The sequence below is a fragment of the Hippoglossus stenolepis genome, chromosome 14, assembly GCF_022539355.2.
Source record: "Hippoglossus stenolepis isolate QCI-W04-F060 chromosome 14, HSTE1.2, whole genome shotgun sequence".
Classification (NCBI taxonomy): Eukaryota; Metazoa; Chordata; class Actinopteri; order Pleuronectiformes; family Pleuronectidae; genus Hippoglossus; species Hippoglossus stenolepis.
In genome coordinates, this window is record NC_061496.1 from 7,076,904 (window position 1) to 7,102,201 (window position 25,298).

At 40.7% G+C, this 25,298-nt stretch overlaps 1 protein-coding gene and 1 long non-coding RNA gene across 5 annotated transcripts; one reads left to right on the forward strand and one right to left on the reverse strand.

Annotated features, from left to right (window-relative positions):
* Positions 1-19: 19 nt before the first annotated feature.
* On the reverse strand, positions 20-22,632 carry jak1 (Janus kinase 1). 3 transcript variants are annotated; one of them, XM_035176025.2, is made up of 25 exons: positions 22,451-22,632; positions 17,969-18,180; positions 16,958-17,081; positions 15,949-16,105; positions 15,386-15,537; positions 14,636-14,898; positions 14,171-14,286; positions 13,374-13,556; positions 12,748-12,905; positions 12,182-12,296; positions 11,767-11,965; positions 9,969-10,078; positions 9,364-9,516; positions 9,124-9,211; positions 8,840-8,967; positions 8,577-8,715; positions 5,918-6,069; positions 5,649-5,799; positions 4,818-4,906; positions 4,303-4,495; positions 3,471-3,595; positions 2,790-2,962; positions 2,394-2,511; positions 1,990-2,100; positions 20-1,908 (listed from the first exon to the last, which is right to left on the reverse strand). In XM_035176025.2, the coding sequence occupies exons 2-25, from the start codon at positions 18,171-18,173 to the stop codon at positions 1,789-1,791; spliced, it is 3,522 nt and encodes a 1,173-aa protein (XP_035031916.1). In that variant the 5' UTR covers positions 18,174-18,180; positions 22,451-22,632; the 3' UTR covers positions 20-1,788. The 3 variants fall into 3 exon arrangements, with proteins under 3 accessions (XP_035031916.1, XP_035031915.1, XP_035031917.1); XM_035176024.2 differs by lacking the exon at positions 22,451-22,632 and adding an exon at positions 21,877-22,108; XM_035176026.2 differs by lacking the exon at positions 22,451-22,632 and adding an exon at positions 21,877-22,107 and having other exon boundaries at positions 14,636-14,895.
* LOC118120772 lies at positions 22,088-23,979 on the forward strand. Of its 2 annotated transcripts, none has more exons than XR_004698240.2 (3): positions 22,088-22,201; positions 23,211-23,328; positions 23,701-23,979. It is a non-coding gene; the product is annotated as an uncharacterized LOC118120772 (long non-coding RNA). The 2 variants fall into 2 exon arrangements; XR_004698241.2 differs by having other exon boundaries at positions 22,112-22,201; positions 23,243-23,328.
* The last annotated feature ends 1,319 nt before the right edge of the window (positions 23,980-25,298 follow it).

Here is a 25,298-nt window from a genome sequence, read left to right on the forward strand (position 1 = left end):
GTCAAAATTTGCATCAAACTGAAGTGACCAGTTCTGTATTTTGTGATATGTGAGCGAGCGACATTACAGAGCTACACACTGATGAATTTAAAACAGATCCATAAACCCTCTGCTCAAACCTTATCACACGTACATAGATAAAATACACTTTTATACATTTCCTGGCATATCAGAGAATTAGAAACAAACATTTTTTACGAATAAAAATGAACAAATATACCATGAAAGAAATAAAAATTGTCTGGAAAATAAAATGCCACGTGAATAATCATCACTGGTTAATCTCTCACTTTATACACTGGACAAACTGAAGTCCTGCAACAATGACAATTGGATCTGGTTCTTGCAGTACACACATATACACACACACACACACACACACACACACACACACAAATAATTAAATGAGTGGTAGAGGACAAGAAACATGAAGTTATGCTGCCCTCTAGTGGGGGATACGTGTCTCAACCTGTCACTCCTGAACGACACAAGTGCTGTATGTTTGAAAATTATATATACGATTATCCATATGCATAATTGTTTTTTTTTTTTTTAAGGTTCCACCTGATCAAAGACATTCAAAATACAAATCATTCATCCTCCTACATCTGAAGATCGGACTTCTATTTATAGTGCTATTTTAAAAAAAAGCATGATTAAATATCAAGATTAGGAATAATCTGTAAAATAAAAAAAGAAATTAGATTTTCTGAACAGGTACAAAATGCAACTGAAAACTGCTTCGCTACAAAGACAGTGTTCTTGGTATCTTCACAAGTAAGGCAGCGGTCATTACAAATAAAGAAAACGTAGGCAGAAAATGAAGATTATTCGTGGGAGTATTTTCTCAATATTGACGATTAAACATCCGAAAAACGCTTTAAAACTGTTCTATAACTCAAGCTACTCTCTTCAAATTGGTTATGGTGTCAAATCCAGAGTCCGGAACCCGAAGATACACAAGTTATAAAGCAGGAGATTGAGAATCTAGAACCAACGAATGAAACCATTTCATAATGACAAGTGACAGGGACACTGGTGACCGATGGCTGGTTTGACAGCAGCTGTCGGTGACAGAAAATCTAAACATTCATCACAGATCCTTTCATGGCTCTAGACATCGAAATCTTCAGGTGATTTTCTTTTTCCCGGAGCAAATGCGTCCACGAAACAAGCAGCGGTGGCAAAAAACGCTGAAAAAACCACATCTTCAGTTTCCTGGGTCTTGTCCATTCAAGCACTTTTTCTCAACACGATTTATCAGCGATCCGCTCAGTCTTCCATCTACAGTCGCACAACTTTCACCGTGAGCATTAAAACTGCTCCTCTCTCTGCTCTGGTTCCTTCTTTCCATCCTCCACCAGTGAGAGTGAGCTCAGGCCTCAGGTCCAAACAATGACAACCCCGCCAGAGCCACTAGAATATATAAGTGACAGGTCCATGTGAGTTTCTCACAATTACATGTGTTAGATATACTTGGAAGTCTTTTTTGGAAGCTATAAGGTCACATAGCTACAAGTATTTACTTGTTTCATCCTCTATAATCAAATGAAAACACAAGAATAAGTGACTATCCAATAAAAATGTTCAAAAATATATATGGCTGACTAAAATGATAGTTATATGTGAAGAAGCGCGACTTTGCGTGAAGCACTGACTCCGTCTCTCTGTAAAACGAAATTGCACAAGCAGATGCTGATCTGAGGCCAGTTTCGTCGCTTGCATCTGTTCCCGAGTCTGCATGCAAAAGTCCCAGTGACTCCCGGGACCTCAAACAGGTGGTGAGATTCAAAAGTTGTTCTGCGGTTGGAGCTGCTTCAGCATGGTGCTCAGCTCCGTGATCAGGCACTTGAAGGAGATCCTCCGGTCGGGCGACTGCTCCCAGCACCTGCGCATCAGCTCGTACACCTGTCAAGCACAGACTCCGTGAGTTCAGAGGTAAAAAAAGCACTTTTTGTTGTGTCGAGTTCATGTTGGGAAGTTTCTTACCGGCTCAGGACAGGTCTCAGGGCGCGGTAACCTCCGGCCTTCTTGCAACACCTTCACCAGTCGGATGATGGTCATCTGTCCGTGGCTTCGACCAATCATACCTAAGAAGAGCTGTGTGGGGGAGGAAGAGGGACACGTTGGAAAAGACAACTCCGGGGAAATAAAGACTGTGATGAGAGCAGAGCTATGAAGGGTCAGGTTTCTCCTGAGCTCTTTTCAGATATGAACTCCTGAAAATGTCCAAAATTGTCTTAGATATTTATATGTGTCATCAACACGTCCACTCGCTCACTGTGAATTTATACAGACATCGACTGCTGTGTTCTTCCATGGGCTCACTCAGGTATTGTACTGTGTGTGTGTGTGTGTGTGTGTTTGTGTGTGTTTGTGTGCTTCATACTGACCGTCATCGGGCTCTTGGTGGAGTCACAATAAGTGATGAGCTCATACATCGTCACCCCGAAGGACCACACATCTGAAGCGAGGTAGAACTTGCACTGAGTCAGACACTCCGGAGCATACCTGAAAAACAACCACATGAAGCGTATGAGCAGGAACTTTAATGCACAGCTTTTTATTTCTAATGGCACAACACAATCTCAGACACACAATGATCTGTAACACTGAGGGGAGAAGCAACTACAACCAAAAGTCAGTTAAATGCAGAAAATAATAATTCACAATTTAGATTTTCTTTCTGTAATTTAACTTTCTTTTCACAATAAGATCTCAGCTGTTGTGGTCGAGTCTGAGAGATGCGTTTCTTTCACAGCGCATCTCTGACCTGCCCGTTGACTCACCAGAAAACTGGGCTGTCGTGGTCGTCCTTGACGGTGTAATATCCCTCATTGTCCTTGATGCTCTTGGTGAGGCCGAAGTCTCCGATCTTCACCGTCCTCTCGTTCTCCACCAGCACATTTCGGGCAGCCAGGTCTCGGTGGATGTAATTCTGAGATCCCAAATATTCCATTCCCTTGAGAGAAAAAAAAACACAATATGGTCACTATCCACGAGTTCAGAGTGATTGAAACACAGCGTTTGTGCAGACAAGCAAAGTCTGATGAGAGAAGACTGACCAATGATATTGCAATGCCAGTCGTTACGCTTCAGTTTTCCAGTTTGAAATCGACTCTGTTTCCTGTTTCATTACATTACATTGTACATCGAAATCATTACAATGATACCCCCTTGTAAACAATGAGCTGTTTCCCAGATCGCTAGGAGCCCGGTCGTTTCCTCGGAGTTTACTTTTTGTAAATTTAACTATAAAACAGCAAACGACCATTTGAAGGTTCCTATTCTTTTCATACAAAAGCATAAAAATCAAGTGACAATCATATGACTGCACAGTTCAGCTCATCCCCAGGATCTGTTCAGGAAGTGTTAGAAAGTTTCCAGACAGCTTGAGCGCAGCTGATTATTTACACTTGACGACACAGTGGACAAACATTAAATGTAAAAGTCTGGCAGGGGGGTGTTACCTCGCATATCTGGATGGAGTAGCTGAGCAGGGTGCTGAGGCTGGTCTTGCTTTTGTTCCTGGGCAGATACTCCTTCAAGCTGCCCAGTGGAAGATACTCCATGATGAGCTTAATGGCCTGACCCCCTGTGAACACATTCATTAACAGAAATGAGGCTTTAGGGAAACTGCAGTCAGGCAAGGCGGGTCTTCTCCTTCAGGGAGTCACACCAATGGAATCCACCACCACAGTCTATTAGAAAATTCTCAACGTATTGTGCATTTAAAAGCAGTGTTAAGAAACGGCTTGTTGAAAACCATTCATTCCTGATGTTATTTTACCAGGACTGTACTCATACAATTGTATCAGCGGCAAATGACTTGTCTTCTAATAATGGTGTATGCTGTGTGTAATTAAAAAAATGTTTTAATCACAGCACAATGCATTTCAACATCTAGCAAAGGGACTGCCGATGAAACCTAACCTGTCAGCCACCGCTGTTGCATTTATATTTGTACGAATGCTGATTAAGGTACATTGTCCCTTTTCAAATAAAGAATAAGTAAATGAATAATCGAAGCAGGTGAGGTAAATGGTTTGTTAAACACTTAAATGTGTGTTGGCTGTATTGCATATGCATAAGTACAACACTGTGTGTATGAAACCCTTGAAGCCTCTGCTACATCTATAGAAAACAGCGTAATGTGAGCAGTGTTGAAATCATTGTTGTGTTGCTCAGTTAGCAGGAAGACGTGTCCGTGACTCCAGCGCAGATGCAACAACACACGTGGGCTCCCAGTTGTCTACCACTGACTACGTTCCATTTTGCATGTGGCCACTCTGTCGATCGTACCTTCCTCTTGGCAAATGCCCTTGTATTTGACGATGTTTTCATGGTAGAGATCCTTCAGGATGTTGATCTCGCTCGAGAGGTTGTTGCACTGCTCGTCCCGGTTCTCGGGCTTCAGGGACTTCACCGCCACCAGCTCGCCAGTTTTATCTCCCCGTGGATCATAGCGACACAGCTCCACTTTACCAAAGTGGCCCTGCGTGAGGAATGTGAGAGGTTTTAATCACTCCGACATGAATGAGCTCCGATCTCGTTGAATTATTGCTTAGAATTTCCTACATTCCTTCAGTTCGGCATCTGTTCTTGTTTTGTTATGCATATAATGATGTATTTCATTCCTTCAGCTCGTTTTAGGACATATTTTTAACAGTAGTAAGCTAAAGTGAACCATTAAATACATCTCCATAACCCCCAAAGTACTCGCACTACTAAATTAAACTCAGTTCTATCACACTTATATAATAAGGTTAGATCTGCTTCATAGAGATTAACCCACAAACAAAGCAGGAACACTTTACCTCTCCCAGCTCTCGGATCTTCTTCAGGAATCTCTTTTCAAACACCGTTGGGTCCACATCGGGTACAGGTTGGGGTTTTATCGATGGGTCTGAGAAATGAAAAAAGAAACAAAAAAGAAACAATTACACAAACCGCAAGTGTCTTTTCTTCAACATAAGCACACTTGCGACATAGGAAGTGTATTGTGGTCGGCAGTGTCAAAGTTTCCACCTAAAAACCTTCAGTGGTTGTGTAACTGTTCGCTTGCTCTGGTTTCCACACAATTTGCTAAATTGAGTCATTATTCTAGCTAAACCCATTCTGTATCATCCTTACCATTTGTTACAAAACAGTTTTGGGTACGCACTGAAAAATACAAGTTTATTCAAGGTGTTTTGCACCTGTTTTGGGATTTTCATACACGACGGTCAAGTGGATATATAATTTTAGTAAGACTGACTGCAGTAGCCGATTCTGGCCAGCAGGGGGAAGAACGGAGTCTATGAAGCCATGGGGCCCAGCTCGGGGGCAGAGCTGTGATTGTGCACCCATTGAACTTCCTCATGAGCATCTGAGTTGAGTAAACAACTCTGTTTGCGCTGCCTGTGAGGCTGTCGAGAGGTGAGATACAAAAACATGCAAAACACTCCAACGGAAATCATCGGCAGAGACATTTAAAACTGTACCTGTTCTACCACGTGCATTCAGGGACTGTTTGTCTCTTAATGGTTCAAACTTGTGAAAACAAACAACAAGACGCCGCCTGAGGTTTTACTCAACATGTGCACAGATCTAATTCCATCTGAATACTGTATATGGATAATATGCACACACATTAACCTCAAACGTACTTTCTTTTTCCAGCATGTCGATGTCTCTGACAATAGCCCTGAAGAAAGGTCTCTTCTTGGGGTCGTAGTTCATGCAACGCGTCATCAGATCAGCCAGCTCACTGCAGTCTGGGGTGGGCAGCTGGTACTTGGTTTCATAAAACCTCTCCTTCTGCTCAGCACACAGACGCACATATGAACAAGGATTATTGATCATAACTTAGAAACGCAAGAGAGCATTAGATTAGATGTAGGATTGAATCATGGGTACTTGTGTGTGTGCCCCGTACCTCTGTGAGTTTCTTCTCTTTGAGGGGAACTTCTCCATCATAGCAGATCTCCCACAGTGTGGTACCAAAGCCCCACTTGTCAGCTGCGATACTCAGGGCAGACGAGTTCTTCACACACTCCGGAGCGATCCAGGGGATACGATGCACACACTCTGGAGAGGCGACAGGAGCAAAAGTAAAATCAATTAAAAAAACAGACCTTTTGGTGTCTACATTAACAAGTCCGCTACAATATGTTAGCAGCAGGAGACACATGGCCTCAAACTGATGAGGACGAAAGAAGGTTCAGTCAGCTGGAGGTGGCTCAACATCTTTTCTAATCCTCCGCCAAGGAGGTTTTGTGTTTATCGGCGTTTGTCTTGTTAGTCAGGAAGTTGACACAAAAACTACCCAACCAATTTTCATGACATTTTGTGAAGAAAGGCATGACCCAAAAATGAACCCATTGAAGTTTGGAGCAGATATACAGGAATTTTTGAGGGGCGTTAGGGTAGAACGAGAGCATGCCTCCGTCAAGACGAACACTTCTTTTCTAGTCTTCCAACATGTTTATGCTACAGGGTTTTTTTCTACATACTGTTAGTATGTTACTGAAAACACTCCAGTTCACTGTGTTGTGTGAGAAACATGTAAGTGTCACAGGACGTCTTGCTTTTCATTTTGGCGCCCATATCAGACAAGTGAGCTAGAGCATGTTTTCTCCAGGTACTGCGCACGGTTCACAAAGAAAGTATGTCTGTTGAATATGTCACAAAACAAATGTTTGCAACACTTCCCTCACCTGTTTCAAAGTAAAAGCATCCTAGCATTCCTGCTGACTGAATGAAAGAATGTAAACCTACAAACATGATCAATGTACCAGGAACCAAGAATAAAAAACAGAACAGCTCTAACAGACTGACTGGGCAGGTATTTGGTTTAATATGTTGATTGACTACATTGCTGCCCACGTCCAAAAATCCACAAATCTACATCAGGTTAGGGGTGTATATTAGCAAATCCAAGCATCTCAGACAGGAAAACAGCTGGACTGACCAGGAGGGAAACAGGACAAGGCGTAACCACGGAGAGGAAACTGAAGGAGCCGAGATGACACCGAGATGAGAGGGGGAAGGAGATAATGGAGTGTCAGGGGGCAAAAAGATAAGAGAAAGGTCAAAGAGAAAGGGAGAATGTGATGAACAGATTTGAGGGTTTGAGCAAAGTGATCAGATATTGCTGGGAAGAGAGGAAGAGTGCTCCCAGTGGGTTTCCGAGCACTTTTCTCCACTATGTGCTCGATCAAATCTATGGGCTAGGACGTCAATGTGTAACTGGAAGACTGGTTGACTGGCAAAGTGTTTGAAACAGAAGAAGAAATGTTAAAGAGTTCTGGGAACCGAGCGCATGTATTCCCGAGAGAGTGCAGCGGCATACATTTGCCTAGCAACATTTCCAGCCGGGTCCTGTGGTTTGCTAATCCATCTGTACAAGCCACACTGTGTGTTAGAGCACACTATTTCTGCCTCTAATAGATAAACAGAAACATGAAGCGGCCATTTGAGAAATGTTGTTATTGGGTTGTCTTCCCTGAACTTACATCTAGCTTTTATCTACAAAACCAAATTAAATCCCGAGAGGGAAATGAGCCCAGCGCATTATTGATTTTGTGACAGATATAATTCCTCTAATTGACAATCTGCGGAAGTGTTCTTTTTTTTTTTTTGCTCATTTATTCAATAGGTTTTTATTATTACTGCACTGAGGGCGAAGAGGATGACTTGAAGGACACGAGACAAAAAGAGTGAGAGGAAAGAAAGTTATAAAATTGCACAGTGCAAAGGATATCATTACATTGCCATTTGTTTCCATTTCTCTCAGAATTACTCAAAAACTACACAACTGATTTCCATGAAATGTTGCCGAGTGGTGGAGCATGGCCCAAAGAAGAACTCAATAAAGTTTGGAGCAGATCCGGATAAACTGGTGGATACTGGATTTTTCCCCCCACTTTCTTTAAGATGGTGAGATAGTGTGTTAGCCTTGGCGGAGGTACATTACATGTCATTTGGCGGAAGCTTTTATCCAAAGTGACAATTAGTGCATTAAACATCTATGAGGGTATATCAGTATCTTGCCCAAGGACACTTAGGCATGCAGATGGAGAAGACTGAGGTACTGCCGACCTTCTGGTTGGAGGAGGATCACTCTTCCCCTCAGCCACAGCCGCCCACTCAGGGGCCCACATTTTCCAAACACCCTCCTACTTAGTTCATACTTTAGAGTAAAAGGCTAAAAAGGGACGAACATGAAGGATATTTTAAAATTTGTTTGACGAGGCCAGTCATCAGACTCATGCAGTTTGTTTACCATAAACTCTGTCTATCATGATCAAAGAAGTTTCACTATTTTAATTCGCTTTCCAATTATTTTTTATTGACCTTAGGGCCAATTTTAGTCTCTTTGAACTTCTAGTAATCATTCAGAATTCATTTGTTTTAACAATTAACCAATCAATTGTCCAAATTATTTTTGTTGAACTTTATCACATATGTTGCACAAGTTGTCCTCGTTTTACTTTCATTTCACAGCTGATTAGGGAAGAAACGGCATGGCAGCTATTTTATTGGCATTAAGGTTTCACTTTTAGTAACGGGAATGTCTGTGCTTTTTTTCTCACCCTCTCTGGTGAGCACTGTGATTGGTATTCCTGGGTCACTGAGCTTGATAAAGGGACCTCCCTCATCATCATCCAGTCCATCTCTGGCCAACAGGATGTTCTTGGCACACACAAAACCATGGACCAGCTTTTTGTCCTCCTACAAACACACACAATAAATTGAATATATTGAATATATAGGCCTACTATTGTGCCTGTAATTACAGAACGTTCTTGATTACATTACATCCTATAATTTGTGCGTGTGTGTTCTCCTCTCTTACCAAGTAGCTGAGAGCAGAGGCCAGCTGCTTGGCCACCTGGAACTTCCATGGAGTGTTGAGTTGAATTTGCTGTCTCCTCATAAACAGGTCCAGTGGTCCGTGTTGGACAAACTCCTCCACCATGATATCTTGTAACAAAGAAACACACAAGGTGTCATAAGAAAGTTGAGCCACAGCACAAACTCATTTTTGTCAGCTCCCGAATGAGCCCATGTGTATATACAGCAGGATTATGTCCCATTTTCCAGACTTCATGTCAGAAAACAGGTTAAGTTTGCGCTCACTTTCCAGTTGGCGAACACACACTCCATACAGTAGCACTATGTGTTTATGGGACACTTGTCGCATCATGCTGGCTGTTTCAAAGAAGGCCTGTCAACAGAAAAGATGACTCAATACATAGCACATTACAAATTACATTATAAATTGTTTGAAGAAGCTCATGATTAGATGGTAAAAATGTGGTCATAGTCCTCATAAGATCAGCTGCACAAAGGTGAACAGTATCTGTCAGTGTAACTCACGAAGGAGATGTCCCTGTGTCCAGAACCCAGCTCCTTCAGGACAACCTTGAACTCCTGGAAGGATGAGTAGCCTGCATCCTCATCCTCCTCACTCTTCACCCGCAGTGTGCCCGAGTAGATGCTGGTCTTTGTGCCACGGCCGAGGTGCTCCTCCTGGTTAACACAGCAGGGTGCACAGGGAGCGGAGTATTACATAAAATGTCTACGTCCAGAATCAAATCTGTGGGTAACAGTAGGAGCTGAGATTCTACAGGCAAATTAAAGACTTTTTAGAAATTCAAGTTGAACACAGTTGTGAAGATTTAGAGAGTGGAGAGTTACTGCAGTTTCTTGGATTGAGGTGGAACTGTCTGTCATTATGGAGAGTTATCTCCCACACAGTTCTTAAAGCTGAGACTAAATACTTCCCGACTGTCCCGACAGTATAACATGCAGAAAAACTGGAGGCTTAAACTGTCATGCTAAAAATGCAGCGACAATCATTATATGCTACTCATTATATGCACTATAGACTTTAGGATTTCACATTTTTACATCTTGACATCCGGTCCTGCCATAATAATATCATAATAACATTAGATTGGCCTGAAGTGGAGAAGGCGTACCTGTTCAATCTCCTCCTTCAGAATGCGAATGAAGCTGAACTGACTCTCCTGCGTGGATGTCTGCGTGGACGGGGCTCTGTCTTTAGTGACCACCAGCAAGTTCGAAATCTCTGCAGCACAAACACAAACACACACATTTTAAAAAAGGGCCATATTTACATGATGTTGTGCAGATTACAAAAGGAGATTCAAATAACTGCTTGACATTTTCACAGGTAAGATAGTGTTTCATATTCTTCTCTGTTAACCATCGTTTGTGTTAGGTAATCCCTCAAAGAGAAGGTGACACCTGCTTGCATTGTTGTTAAGGTCCGGTTATTGTGACACAGATGAAAGGTTTAATTGATTTGAATAAAATGAACTCAACAGTGAACAGTAAAAGCAGAAATGAGGTTGACAATAGGTTGTGCGTGTCGGCTGCACTGCCAATTGCACAGACGCTCACTGATATTCAGCTTGAATGCAAAACTGTGTTTACATGTGGTAAAACAAGAACTCAACTATTACGTCAATGTGGTAACAATGTGAACAGCTACTCGGGTTGGCTTAGCAGCTGATTCGGTTTATTTTTTGCGTGTGCAAAGCAACGTGTGGGAGGATGAAGTTAAAATGTCTGTTGCCACACTATATGTGCATGTGGGTGTCTAATGTTGTGACAAAACCAGCGCTGTGTGGTTTTCAAGGGGAGGGACATAAAAGGTATCTGTACTCCACCAGCCTTACCAAATGCTCACTGTCAGAGTGGGTGTTAGGAGCACTGCTCTTTGTTTTCATGCAAAAGCCAAACACAACATGCACCCGCAGCTACGACAGAATATTACACTGCACCGGCGCCTGAAAACATTTGACCTAGTCAAGACCCAACCTTTAACACTGAGTTTCAGACTGGAGTGGCCAGCATGGTCTTCTTCACTCATATGATAATCAGTGAAGTAAAACTAGAGTGCTAAAGTGCTAGAGCTAGTTCCTGCTCCAGAAACCCACATCTTCTACAACTCTCTTCCTCTCCGAGAGCATTTCTCACACACACACACACACACACACACACACACACACACACACACACACACACACACACACACACACACACACACACACACACACACACTGCATCCTGGCCCACGGTAAAGGGCATTTTACACCTATTTTACACCTCACTTGAACAAGTGTGAACTAACAACGCATTTTTTTAACCAATCTCTGTGGGTTGAAAGGTTCAAATCCGTGGCACTTCTGACACCACCCAACATCACAGTTAGGTGTCTGTTCTACTTGTTACATTAGCCAACTGTGCATATAGAAGAGTTGGACTGCACAGGATATAGATAGCTGCTAGAGCAAGCAGGATTTGCAGCCTTCTGTGGCATTTATCAACTTCATTAAAGCGTGGGCATTGTCAGTATTTATCAAAAACTTGCTGTAAAGCAGTAAAAGTACTTGAAGGGACTTTGTCCTCACATTTTCAAATCTTTGTTTTACAGCCTCTCATATAGATGACCTCTGTCAGGTAGTAAATAGCGTTAAATGTTATTTTTCAAAAAAGTCGACCAGATGTCTGGTTTCTTCTTTCTGTAATCAAATAACTCTTCATAGCTTAATAGTAAGAACAAACTCAACAGGAATTCATGTTGTATGTTTTACAGAAATGCAAAACTTTAGCTTTCAGTCAGCCCATTTGCTTTGAAATACTTTTATAAAAGCAGGGCCTACCTGAGAATGAAGGTACGTGTCTTTATTTGGATATTAGACAATCACCATGTCTGTCACTTTTCCATGTTTGTGGCTGCATTAAATTTACCTCTAGGCTGTGGGGGGCAGCAGCGGAGCAGCTGGAACTGGAGGTTGTCGGTGCGAAGACTCTGGCCCTCCAGGTGCTCCAGCAGCTCCCTGAGAGTGGACCGCAATGTATCGGTGCCGTACAGACAGTACCCATCAGGTGTCACCTCAATCTGGAAGTTCTTGTACTTGTGCACGGGACGAGTGTCCTTCAGGTCAATCTGGTTGGAGAGGGGGAAGAGATAAAAGAAGTTTAAAATAATAAAACCAAGAAAAGATTATATACAAAGAGGGGAGGTGGCAAAGTGTGGAAAAACCAAGAAAAACGCAAGTGTTACATGACACATTGATGACTTGAGAAGAGACCAGTAGCATGAAAGAAAACGAGTAAACAGTGGCTATTGTCATTGAACAGTCTTTCTTTGAGTCCACACTACCTCAGTGCAGACCACAGTGATGATGATGTACTTGTAGTCAGTGCAGCTCCAGCGCAGGATGTAGGTGCCCTCGTCGTTGCCCTCTTGACGCAGTTTGTGGATGGCATAATCCGTACTGGAGATAGCAAAACACAATTAATGGAGGCAGAAATTGGCTTTTAACAAATGTAGACTGAAGATTTATTCAGAGGAAGATAGCATGCATGTTAATACTATTATTTTGTAATGTAAAATACAGTTTGAGGTTCACTGTTCTTTTCCTTTTTAATGATTAGGATATATATATATATATATATATATATATATATATATATATCTACAATAACAATATTTAGGCAAGCTTTAAATGGCTCTAAAGGACAGTTTGATTAAAAAAGGTTGAGGATGACAATAAAAAGCAGTGAGTGACGCCTGAGCAGAGGGAGGAGGAAGACAGACATGGTAACAGCTAAAACGAATAAAGGTCAGTGATAGATGGCGTCTAAAAAGACCAGCTACGCAGTGTTAGTGTGTGGACACAAGGTCACATGGGCAAACATCCCATCAAGAAAGCAGCCAGTACAAACCTGATGGGTCCATGGCAGCCATTGTCGGTGTTGTGCACCACTGAGGCCGGCGCCACCTCCTTGCACAGGTGGTGGTGGGCATCGACTGTCAGCCTGAAGTAACCGTCTACAAGGGCCGCAAAGGATAGGGCCTCAGCCCGAGAAGCCATTTGCATTTCCTGAAAAAGAGAAAAGACAGGGGAAGAGAAAAAGAAAAAGAAAACATGATTAGAGCAGAGAGGGATTTACAACCACTATACCCCAGGGCCAATGCTTTAGAAAACGATTACAAATTTTCAGATGAAGTATGACATCATTATTATGACTAATTGCATGGGGCAATAGGCGGCTTTGCTTTGGGACATTTTTTTTTTTCCACTGGTCTTATTAACTTGGAAAATGAGTAGATGCCTGGTTGCTAAAAATATATTTACTGGGTGTGACAAGTAGGTCTGAGGCTGTTGCAATTAACAAGCCCCAGGGCTTTTTTCACAATAAATTCAGGAAATTCAAGAAGTTGGTAGTTGATGCAGTGAAACCATGAGTAAAACCCTCGTGTTGTAAATTAACTCTTGGGTATAATCAACTGTACAAATGTTGATCCCGCCAGAGATACAATGTTTGTGTCATCTGCATGTCTGTCTCACCATCCTCTTGTTGTCCTGTCGATTGATGGTGACTGTTGACTCTTCGATGGCGGTGTGCGTGATCTCGTGGAAGTCACAGAACACCAGCCAGCCATCAGTTGCATCTTTCTTTGTTTTGCTTTTCTGTTTTCCATCCAGCTTGTTCTTCTTTGACTTACCCTTTTCTTTGGAGATCACAGACGTCTATTTTTAAGATAAACATAGCAGATATACACAGTTAAAGGTTATACAGGAAAATGCAACATGGATATTTTCAAATACTCTCAATTATTGTCACTTTTTAAAATACTGAAATAACCTTCGCCAAGTTTGTCTTACATAATTTGCAGTTTTATGTCTAAGTAGTCAGCTAAAGAGTCAATAAAGACGAATAACTTAATGCTGACAATACACTACACTAGATCGGACCACTTAAAAGAATGGGAAATAATTACTAAGGTTTATTGACTCATTGTTCAGTCTATGAAATATTACGCAATCATCGACCTTTTTGCAAAGCTCATAGTGTTGCTTTGACTGAGTGTTCTTTTCTGACCAAAAGACAAATATACTCAAAATATTTATTTCAAAGGCGGGGAAATCATTATATGTTTATATTTTTTAAATACATTTTTCTATTAAAAATAATAAATTATTTAAAAAAAACGGCAAAGAATATCTTTCTGTGGACTGACTAATCATCTCATATCTGATATCAGTAGGATTTTAAAGGGACTCTGCTCTCCAGATAACAGATTTGTCTGAAAGTTTACTTCTTAGAGGCGTACAGAGCTGGATTCTCAGGCCTCTTCACTTACTGGAGCAGGCTTGTTTCTCCAGGAAATGCCAGTGGTACCAGTAACCAAAACTTGCATGTCACGGCTTGTCTCCACATTCCGAGTCTGGCTCTGCCCCTGGTTCTGGTTGTAGTACACTGAAAAGAGCAATCAAAACATTACATCACAGCAGTTACACAGAGACAAACTATTTAGATGCTACAGTTACAGTTTTCTTAATATTGTTTTTGGAAAAACTAGTGAAACCAAGGGAAATATCGTATTAACTATGGCTACTGTCAGTCTGTAATAAACAGACAAGACACTTCTGATCTTAAACAGGTAAATCAAATCATCCAGTCAAAAAAAAAATGATCCTGGTAAACAAAGAGCAAAAAAAACACACACTGAGCTGTTCTATGAGACAAACCTGCCACTGTGGCAGACAACTCTAAATCCTTGAACTCAAACCATGTCATCTTCCGGGAAAAATCTAACCATAGTTACCTCCACTGATGAGATCTCCTTCCCGTGTCACACTGAGCGTGATGGGCTCTAACAGCTCGCTGCCAAGGCCGCTAGTCAGGCCCTCCAGCGTGGCCAAGTACTTGATCTTCAGGTCGTACGCAGTGATGTTGCTGTCCTTGACCGTGCGGCGGTTGAATTCACAGAGGAATTTCTTGAAGACGTTGCTGATGCGGATGCGCGTCAGAATGTTGCGCTGCTTGATGTTGCGGTTCAGGGTCTCCGGGATGAAACGTTTGTAGCTGCTGGGATCAAAAGGGAAAAGACACAAACTATGGACTCAAGAACAGTTTGTCAATTTGTAGCAATCATTCTTTACAACTGGTTTCGAGGGTGTACGCTTCAAACGTGTGGAGGATTATGAAGTGAAAGACACAAGGGGTGACTCAAGAGTGCGAGTTGTAGCTGAAAAATTAGATTATGATATATGAAGTGTGCTGTCCCATTGTGCAGAATACATCATGGAAATTATTCAAATAAAACATTTTGCTTTAGTTTCAAAAATTGGAGTATCCCAGTTGCTAGTATTTGACAGAAAAATAATACCAAAGAGGACAAGCTATTCTACTCAGTATGTCAGTATCACCATTGGAAGGAGTTCACATGATTATAAATAATTGAATAAGACTACATTCATATCATCACTTTCTCTTTGATGTATACTTTTAGATCTTAGTCATAAGTGTGTTGAAACCGCACAATACAGAATGTGTGTGTGTGCCAGGGTGTTACCTGACTTCATTGGAAGCAATGGGTGGATTCATAGAATGGTGAGTGATGGCAAGCACAGCCATGCCCAAGCACTCATTTTCTATCTCATGTTGGTCTTCCTCTGACTGGGACGTCCTCAGTGGAACGAATCCTTTCTGGAAATCATGCTGGCCCTGGGAGATAACATAGCGAACACAGAGACACTTAAAATAACAACTGAAAAATTTCGCGGAATTTGTTTCTGTTCCTTTTGCCTTACAACTTCCAGTTATTACTTGTCTGAACGGTACGCTGTCTATTGCTGACCTTAGTGCACTTAGCAATATTGTCCTCCAAGCTTCAGATTTTTTTGAAACACAACTGAAAACTGAGTTAATCTTTGAGCTTTTAAACAGAATGTACTTTCAAAAGATTTGTCTAAGGAAGAAATGATAGATACACAAACTATTTTTGATCTCATATCTTTTTAGGTGGTCAGCCTAAATATATCCATCTTCATATGGACAACAATGTTACAGTAAGAACATATTCCTGGAGAGTTTTTCTCATCAAATCATCTATGTAAATCTAATGCAGGGACACACCTGGGCGAACAGGTAGTCCAGAGACGCAGCGTCGAGCAGGGGCGTTCCCTCCGGGTGTTTCTGTGGGCTATTTTTATCTCCTTTGAGTTTACTGATGCAGTGTCTCCAAACTGGAGACTCTCCCTCAGTGGTGCCATGCCAATTTCTGAAATAAAACCTGACAGAAGAGACACAGAAGACAGGTTAACAGAAATAATATGGATTATTCTTACATTTGATGATTTGAATCGAACTAGTCCAAGTTGTCATAGATAATGAGGTAGACCGTTTGAGAGATTCTAATGCCTCCTGTATTGTGTACAGGGATTATATTTTGTCTTTGTTAACAGCATTCATCTGAATTGACTAATTTACAGCTTCAGAGACTCAGTAGATTTATATGCCAACAGAAATCCATCCTCCACTTCAATTCTTCTGCGGGTTTGTGTTGAACATATGTTCATGCTAAAGATTGCATGTGTACGAACACTTGACCACAATACCCTTGTTTGAAAGACTGCACCACGGAACGCAAATCAAGCGGCAGCAAGAAACACAAAGACACAAATACACACACACACACACCACGGTTAGGCTCTATGCACACACGCTTTTCTCTCCACTAGCTATTGTCAAAGCAGAGTGCAGAGATAAAAGGAAATGCAACAGACACCACAGTGATGAGCTTTTTTTCTTAAAATGAAATGCCAACTAACACGCAGAATGGAGGAGGGACTTTACTCGCTTTAAAATAATCCAGTCAGGTGCAAATATGACACTGCTGGTCTGCCTCATAAAAACCTTCCTCTCAGACTTGTCACAACTCTTATAAAACCCATCAATAGCCAGAAAACCTCTGTAAAATAAGCAATTTAGGTTCTAACGGTGTTATGAAGGTATATACAGTTAAGCGGTGCGCCCTTCATAGTTCCAAATCAACAGCACCTCCAGCATTTTGGATTTAGTGTAAGAGGTGATTTTATGGTTACAATACTAGTGTAGTCAGCCTCTGCTGTGATGTCATTCTTACCTCATGCGATAATGCAACTTGATACTGGTTTCATCTGTGACCTTGAACTCATAGTTGGGAGGGCACCATATTCCCGTCGTCTCATTGTACAGGGCAAATAGGTTGTGGCACAAGGGAGAGATTGCTGAGAAAGGGAAGAGAAAAGAGATCAATATTCAGACCAAATGTTAGACTGTGACCACTGATTTCCAGTCACAAGTCTATTAGCAACGGCAAACAATCTGCTCATAAAACAAAATAAAACGGAAGGATCTACATGCTTTTGACACGTCAATTTCATTCGTTTAAACTGTCTTTAACATAATAAAGATCATACATGAAATGTAGGAGCCTGGATTTAGAGAATTCTATCGTTGATGTAAGCCTCCAAACCCCTGAAACAACTTTATCTTGGCCCAGCTAACTAAAGTGAGACAACCCGGTAACATTACTAATGGTTGGGCACACTTCCTGTAAGAGCCTCCAAAGTGGCACTTAGTTTAGCTTTACAGTAACTAATTCATGGTTTACATTGATTTGTAATGGGATATTATTGAGGGGAATTGTCTCTAAAAGCCATGTTGTCCATTTTGTTTAGAATCTAATCACTTTATTTCACATGTTGACAGCTGAATAGTTGCACTTAAAACTGCACTTATATAATTCTGATATATTGTTGTTGAAATATGCTCCAAAACGTATTTAAATGCGAGACAGTGTGTTAAATGTGAGGCTGTTTAAGTCCAGAGGGCCAGAGTAAGTGATTGGTGCTCATGGACAATCAATCAATCGATGATGGACTTACAGGCTAGTAAGATACTAAAACCAATATTGCTTATTGTGACGCTTTAAAACTGAGATGGTAATAAATGTTCAAATGGGTTGGAGATAACAGTAATAATAATTAACTGGACACTTGCTTGTCATATACTGTAGTGTAAGTAAATTTATGACAATGCTGTCACCACCGGCAACAGAAACAACTAAATCATAAAGCAAAGCAGGAATTTCGTTATCGTGTTAGTCACTCACAGCATGTCTTGGCAGCATCCACACAGAGTTCCTCAACACTGAAGCATCCTTTGAAGTATTCCAGCTGGTGCACCTCTGGTGTGTAAAAGTGGATCTCCAGGCCCCAAGAGGTTGTCGGAGAAGAGGAGAGTTGAGCCTTCTTGTTGGACTTCCTCATCTTTCCACAGAGTTGCCTGCTCAACTCCATTACCCCCTGAGTTGGCATTCAGACACTACATGAGGTAAAAAAAGAGAGGGGAAGGTTACATTACATTCATGCTTTAGGAGCCACACGGTGACTGGGAGATAAGTTCACTCATTACAAAGGACACTTGCTTTAGATGCAATCCCACATATACTGACCCGTTTCACTTGACCAATGCACCATCAATACAGGTCATTATTTAAATTTGTTTTAAGGTCATGACATTAAAAAGTGAGATTATGTTTTTTTGAACAGTGGTTTATTAGATTGTTTAAATGGGTCTATGATTGTGTGGATCAAGGAGGAGTACTGCATCAATGTTTTCAGATAGCTGGCAGCTCACAGGCGGGTAAGGACATGTCAGCAAATGGGTCCATGAAATTATGAGGGACTGATTTAATACATGTTGATTAAATATCATAAAATCCAGCCCCACGGCTCTGACTCGGTTTGATTGAGTTTAGTAGGAATGTTGTAGGTGTAATTTTCATAAAGGAAAATGTGCCAAGAAGAAATATTATTGAAACTATCAGTGTAAAAAGATGTAAATGGTGTAAATGTACAGCAGTAAGCCTGTTCAACCCTTGGGTTATAAATGGCACTTTCTGTGTAAATGGGTGTCCGCTGTGAAGCTAACAAAGCTTATCACGTGTGTGTGTTACATTAAGGTGCAGTATTGATTGTGCGTTAAGGCAAAACGATCATTAACCTGATGACTCATACTGACACCGTTCAGAGCACAACATTACCTACAGAATACAGTGATGCCCTGCTAAACTCATCCAGCGCAAGTGATATGATGTCAGTGTCTCAACTGAGCAGATGATACAGAGGACAGATCATCATACCGCAGGGCTTCCCAACTGTGAAACTACCTATAAGGTAGTATGTGAGGCTTGTTCAAAGCAGCCATCTCACACTACAATGAAAACAATGCTGCAGACTAACCTGCTAGCTTGCTACACAAACAAGACAAGGGGAACAACATCAGTTGAATGCAAACTCATCTAACTACACATTATTCCCTCAGGTTCAGCAGACCCCTTGTAAAAATGCTGTGTATGTATATGTGCAATTTATATAACAATAATTAGATTTACTTAGCGATATTGTACTGGCGCTGAACTAACAATTCTAATGTTGAACAAACATGAACAAGGGATTTTACTGATTACCAGACTTTAAGCCATAATGCTGAAATCTATCACGAATGTAAAACATCATTGCACGTGATTTATCATTCCTAATTTGAATTTTAATGGAATTTCATAAGGCAAGAATGTGATCTTTAAATTTGTATTAGTACTTGCAGTCAATGTACCTGACTTAAGAAAACTCTAGGCAAACAATAGGCTGATAAAAAATGACTGTCACAAAGGTCACTTACAAATAAAGCCTACGTGAGCAGTAACCTAGTTCTCTTTGATGTTAAATATAATGCTATGATAGTAAATGCAGTTTCCCTTTACTGGAATGAACTTGCAAACATAAAAATTGTGAAGATAAAAATTCAACTTTGATCATTCATTCATTTGATGATTCATTTCCCCCATATCTATGTACACTGAACATTTAATATTATAGATCCATAATTGCATTGTTTTAATTTACTGGTCATTTCTGGTAATCATTCAATGTTTCAAATGTCAATTCCTTTGACATACATGTGACAAATTCACTGGGTAAATCTATGATTATTCTCACATTATCACAAATTGACTTTTTAAATTGGTATTAAAAAAATGTGAGAAATAAGGAAAAGAGTACGACACTGCACATATTTTCATTTTCTTTCACATTCTATAAGCATAATCACCTACATTTTGATTGTAGATGAATTTTCTTCAATGTTTTTTTTAAATAAATTCTGAAAATTGCCACAACCACTCCCTCTGTGAATATTCTGTATTCCTTGGTCTCTTAGAAAAGAAAATGAAAATGTGGGGGTTCTGGACTGACGATCAGTACAAAAACTCTTACGTTGTCACCTGACTTCTGAAAATCATGATGTTTTCCACCATTTTATGACATTTGACTAAGAAAAAAAACTAATGAATGAATCAAGAAAAGAAGGTACATTAACTGACAGTGAAAATTATCATTTGTTTGAGTTGAGTTAGTTTAAAATCAATCCTTGTTGGGAGCAAGGTCCCTGTGGTTTACTTGGTTTCTCTAGAAAGACAAAACTAACAGTAGCTCTCGGCTCTATTTCACAACATTTGCCCTTACTTCAAAATGGTGTTGTATAATTCTATACGGCTTCCTTTTCTTCATTGTTTGGCTCATTGGCGGGTGGCAACCAACGTGAAGGTGCATTACTGCCATCCGCTGTGTGTTGCAATATCCTACTTCTTCTTCTTCCCTATTCGGTATATCTCTCATTACCCTTGCTATTTGATAGCTTTTCCTTCCTCTTCGCTCGGTCTATTGCCGGGTGGCAACCTACTGTGGGAGTTATCTACGCCATATTAAATTATTTTGTCCAACCCCGTCTCCCTCAGATAATGGAGAATACTCCCTATTCCAATGGTAAATACTGTTTCCAAGGTCAGTTCTTCCAATTCCCCACTTTAGCTTTTTCTCGTTCTACAACATACCTATTGCAGTGAAGCAGTACTTGCTCCTCTGACTCCTCTGTTTTTACATAATCCTGTCGGGTGTGTATTTATTAAGTGCCGTGTATTATTGAGTCTGGTATGTTACAATCCTCACTTCCTGCTGGACTGCGTAAAGGTGGCATCCCAACTATGCTGCCATTCTTCAACAATGTTTTCAAAGTGAAACGTCCGTGACTTCTTCATGATTCAGTTCTTGCTTGGCCAACAAATCCTCCCCTTCAATCATCCATATTCATATTTTTGAAATCTATGCAGAGTCTCAAATATCTCATTAACTAAATCTTTAAGTTTTTTGTCTTATTTGTCCCTCTATGTGAAGCACTTTATAACGGATGTTCTGAAAGGTGCTGTGGACATAAAGCAAATGTTGGGTGGCGAGCGAAGAAGAAGAAGATGAAGACACATTAATTGGGGATAATGCACCTTGCCAATCCGCCAATAAACAAATAAGAGGAAGATTATCATCATCATCATCACCATCATCATCATTACTATAGCCATAAAAAGAATGGCTGCTGTGTTTTATAAGGAGCTTTCGGTTTCATCTTTTCCAGTAGAGACAGTTCGGGGCTCGAGACAAATAGAAAGTGTGATTAATTCTACTTCAATCGCCATGAATTTCAAAACACAGATTTCAACCCCTTGTCAATACTGATAATCCAGTATTTGTAATTATGTTGATATGGTCTCAAACTTTTACTTGTAAACTAGGCCGTTTGAGTTGATGACCGCTATTGTCATCACATTAACACGATTCCCTAACATCGCAAACATCTTACTTTGTTTTGTAAAACGTCTCATCGTGTTGTACGTCGTTAGCAGCCCAGCGGCAGACATCGGGCCCGTATCGCAACACGGAGGAAAGTTTGATAGCTAGCGTCGGGTTGGTGTGACGCTAGCTTGTTAGCCTGTTGGTTTTTACTGAAGCTGGACCGAGCCGACAAGCAGCCGGGTGTCCTCCCGCATGACAACCGCGAGGAGACACACACACACAAACAAACAACCGTGTGCTGGTGTGAACCACACGAGGACACGGACACATCTTTTTAATCCGATGGGGGCGCGGGGTGGGGGATTCATTTTTAACAACAAGTTATTTCACTCACCTAGCGAAGATTAGCCAGACAGCTGGCAAGTTACTTCCGTTTCGCTCGGCGCATCAGACGCTTCGACCGAAGTTCCGGGTCTGGGGCCGATTTAAAGTGTCGCTTGAAATGGTCGTTTCGAATAAAAAACTCCCGAGGAAAAGCTTCCAGTGTCCAGGAGGAGGTGAAACAGTGGGGTTAGGTCCGCGGTGACAGACGAGTCCTCCTGGGTTCGAGCTTCCTGACAAGTGAGGGCCCCTTCCCGAAAACAACGCACGGACCGGGGGCGCAACACGGGCGCTGATTGGCCAAATGCACCCGTCAGTCACGATGACGACATCGAAGGGTAAGGTTACCACCCCCCCCCAAATGACAATTCACTCATTATCTCCCCCCCCCTCCCACTGAGCTGGTGGAGTAGGTGGGTGACGTGTTTCCAGTTTCAGAGCCAAATCCAATGCAATTGAAGCAAATGGTGATCACTTCTTCAAACGTATAGGGAAAGAACCAACATCCTGTGGTGTCATTATTACATTACATGTATCTTACACAAGGACGCATGCAGATAGGGAAGACTGAGGATTGAACCGCCAACCTTCTGGTTGGAGGACGACCCCTCAAGAGTCCAGAAGCCTCAAGAGTCCACAAGCCCTCAAGAGTCCAGAAGCCTCAAGAGTCCACAAGCCCTCAAGAGTCCAGGAGCCCCGACATTCAAATTAGACTTTTTTAGCCTGAATGCTGAGGGATATCAAAACAAATCAATATTACGTTACTAATTTGATCCAGCTATTTTAAAAATCACACGTCCACAAATCTAAAATTTCAAATTATAAACCAACCTGCTTAAATTTTTTTGAAATTAAATCAAACAATATATCAATTCAATATTAATATCCAAAAAAAGCTCTGAAAACACTGAATGTATGTGACTTCTATAGTATTTTCACTGATTAATTCCTGACATTATTTGCTATTTTTCATGTATTGCTATTATTATTATTATTATTATTATTATTATTATTATTATCACAAGTGCAGCTATAATGATAACATTATTACATCTATACATATCATAATACTCTTATTGTTTTCATTTTAACAACCAGTCTGACAGAGTTTAAACATGAGAGTTAAAAAACTCCCTCTCCTCTCTTCCCCCCTCTTCTACTACCCACCCCCCAGCTGAGTCTGGTTCTGCCAGAGGTTTCCTCCAGTTGAGAAGGATTTGTTTGTCTCTTGCTAAAAGTGTTTGCTTGTTGCTTTTCTCTATGATGTAAGGTCTTGACCTCACTATGTAAAGTGTCTTGAGATAATACACTTTTTGAGAAGAACTTTTTTTTTTTGGTGTGAACTAGATAATGGTGAAATCATCTTGGTTTTTTATCAGGAATCGGTGAGTCAACCTCTGATGGCATCACAAAACAACGTGTGTTTTTCCCTGCTGACTGCACACAACAGAGCTCTAGATACAAGGTGATTATTGATGTTTCATTTAAATAGTAAGCACTGTGATAATAGATGGAGATTAATATGATAATTTTCTTGGAATCTTATAAGACAAGTTTAAGGTAAAACTTAACTTTAGATTTCCTCTGTTTAGCATTAAGCAGCATATATAGCCTATATTAATGAATAATTTAAAACACAATATATAACTCCAGACTATTATTTTGTCAATACCCAATCCTCCACTTTCAGTGCTCACACAAGGAGTCACTTACACTAAGTGTATTCTGTGTACTGCCTCATTATAGTGTGTTCAAAGACATTTAGTAAACATATACATGCTTTAGTTAAGAGTTGCCAGGTTGGGTGTCTAACACTATTGGTGTATTGTTCCTGCAGGTCAGGGAATGGCACACAGCGACGTGGATGTGACTGTTTCTGTAAATCAAAAAACGGGGGTTGTTGATTTTAAGGGAGGGACTTCCCAAGCCACATCCCAGAGATCATGTATTGCGTTGCTTTGAATACAAGAGAAATTCCCCATTACCCTGTCCCTCGATGGTTACTACAGTTTTGGATTACGCAAAAACACCAGCTGAGTGTGATGTTATAAAGATGAGTGTGTCTGAAAGCTTGTTTTCATTTACAAAATGTCTCTTTAAATTGTGTAAAGCCCCACTTGACTTTTTCATATATGTTATTATCAAAAAATTAGCTTTAACCACAAGCACCTAGACATGACGCGGTGAGTCAGAAAAACATTAGATTCATGGGGAGTCGAGCGGATTGAGGTGAGAGTGAGAAAAACAAAATATGTATCATGACACTTTGGGGATTTCCACAGAAGCTATAGTATGTGAAACATGCCAATAACAGCTGCAGATGACCTGTGTTCGTGACTCAGACCGTACATGTATGGAAAGTACGATTCATTCTATTGATTTGAAATGACAGTCAAAGTGTTTTGACATGTGAAATATAGATGTCATAGCTTTAAATAATATCTAAGAGTCTCTAAAACAATAATGATTGAGCAATTTACCCCAAAATGGAGAGCATCATTGTTATTGGTGTGAATTATCTCAACTGAAACAAAAAAATTCCAAATTCAAAAGGTTATGTAACAATTTTACCAAAACACATTCATTGTTCTTTACTGAAACACAGCAGAGATCATTGCTCTGTAAAAGACAGAGCACATCAACCATGGAGCTTTAGCGTCCCCTGTTGACAACAATGTGGAAAAGCATTCAGGACAGCCAGGGACATATTTTGGACCGAATCTGAAATCAATAACTCAACTAAAAAACACAGGCTCACAATTGTTATTTGTAGGGAATTAGAAATTATCCTGTAAGGCAAAACTCATCAGGTTTCACTCTGATAAAGAAACACAGGCAATGAATGTGGAGAGTTTTTAAGGTTTAATGTTGTGAGGTATTTTATTTTTTTAGATACTAACTGGAGCTTAATATAGTAAAATGTTTTACAGGTACAAGTATTTGTTCAGTTTTCAAAAACAGAGATAAATCAAACAATGTACACATTTTAATAATTGACAGTTCACTTTATTTCTTATATTCAAGAAGGAAGTACTAGTATTACACACAGGTTTGGATATGTCTTGCACTTAAGCACACAATAACAATATTAGTCACAGCACAATTTTCTGCTTTAATCACATACTCACGCTTGTGGAGCTCCTCTCTGGTCCTCTGGATCATTAGGGGAATGCACCTCGGTCCTTGGCACTGGTGTCAAGTTGGCAGCCATCCTTCAGTTATCACAGTACTGTACCTTCGATGGGGACAGCATCAGCACTGTGATAACTGAACCAGGGCAGCCTGACAAGTCTATTAGTGCACGGCTTCACTCCGTCATCCAGTCCATAATATCCCAGCTCCACTAAAACAGTTTTCCTTTTGCAAATATGCAGGTCGTTTGGTGGAACCTCGCAATATGCAATGTTTTGTACACGTCACATCTTTATGTTGCCA

Coding starts and splice junctions, on each gene's coding strand:
- jak1 (XM_035176025.2), bottom strand. CDS start 18,173: ATGCCAACTCAGGGGGTAATGGAGTTGAGCAGGCAACTCTGTGGAAAG. Junction 12,297..12,747: donor GGCTGCCATGGACCCATCAG/GTTTGTACTGGC, acceptor TGCTATCTCCAG/TACGGATTATGCCATCCACA. Junction 10,079..11,766: donor CTGCCCCCCACAGCCTAGAG/GTAAATTTAATG, acceptor TTTGTGCTGCAG/AGATTTCGAACTTGCTGGTG.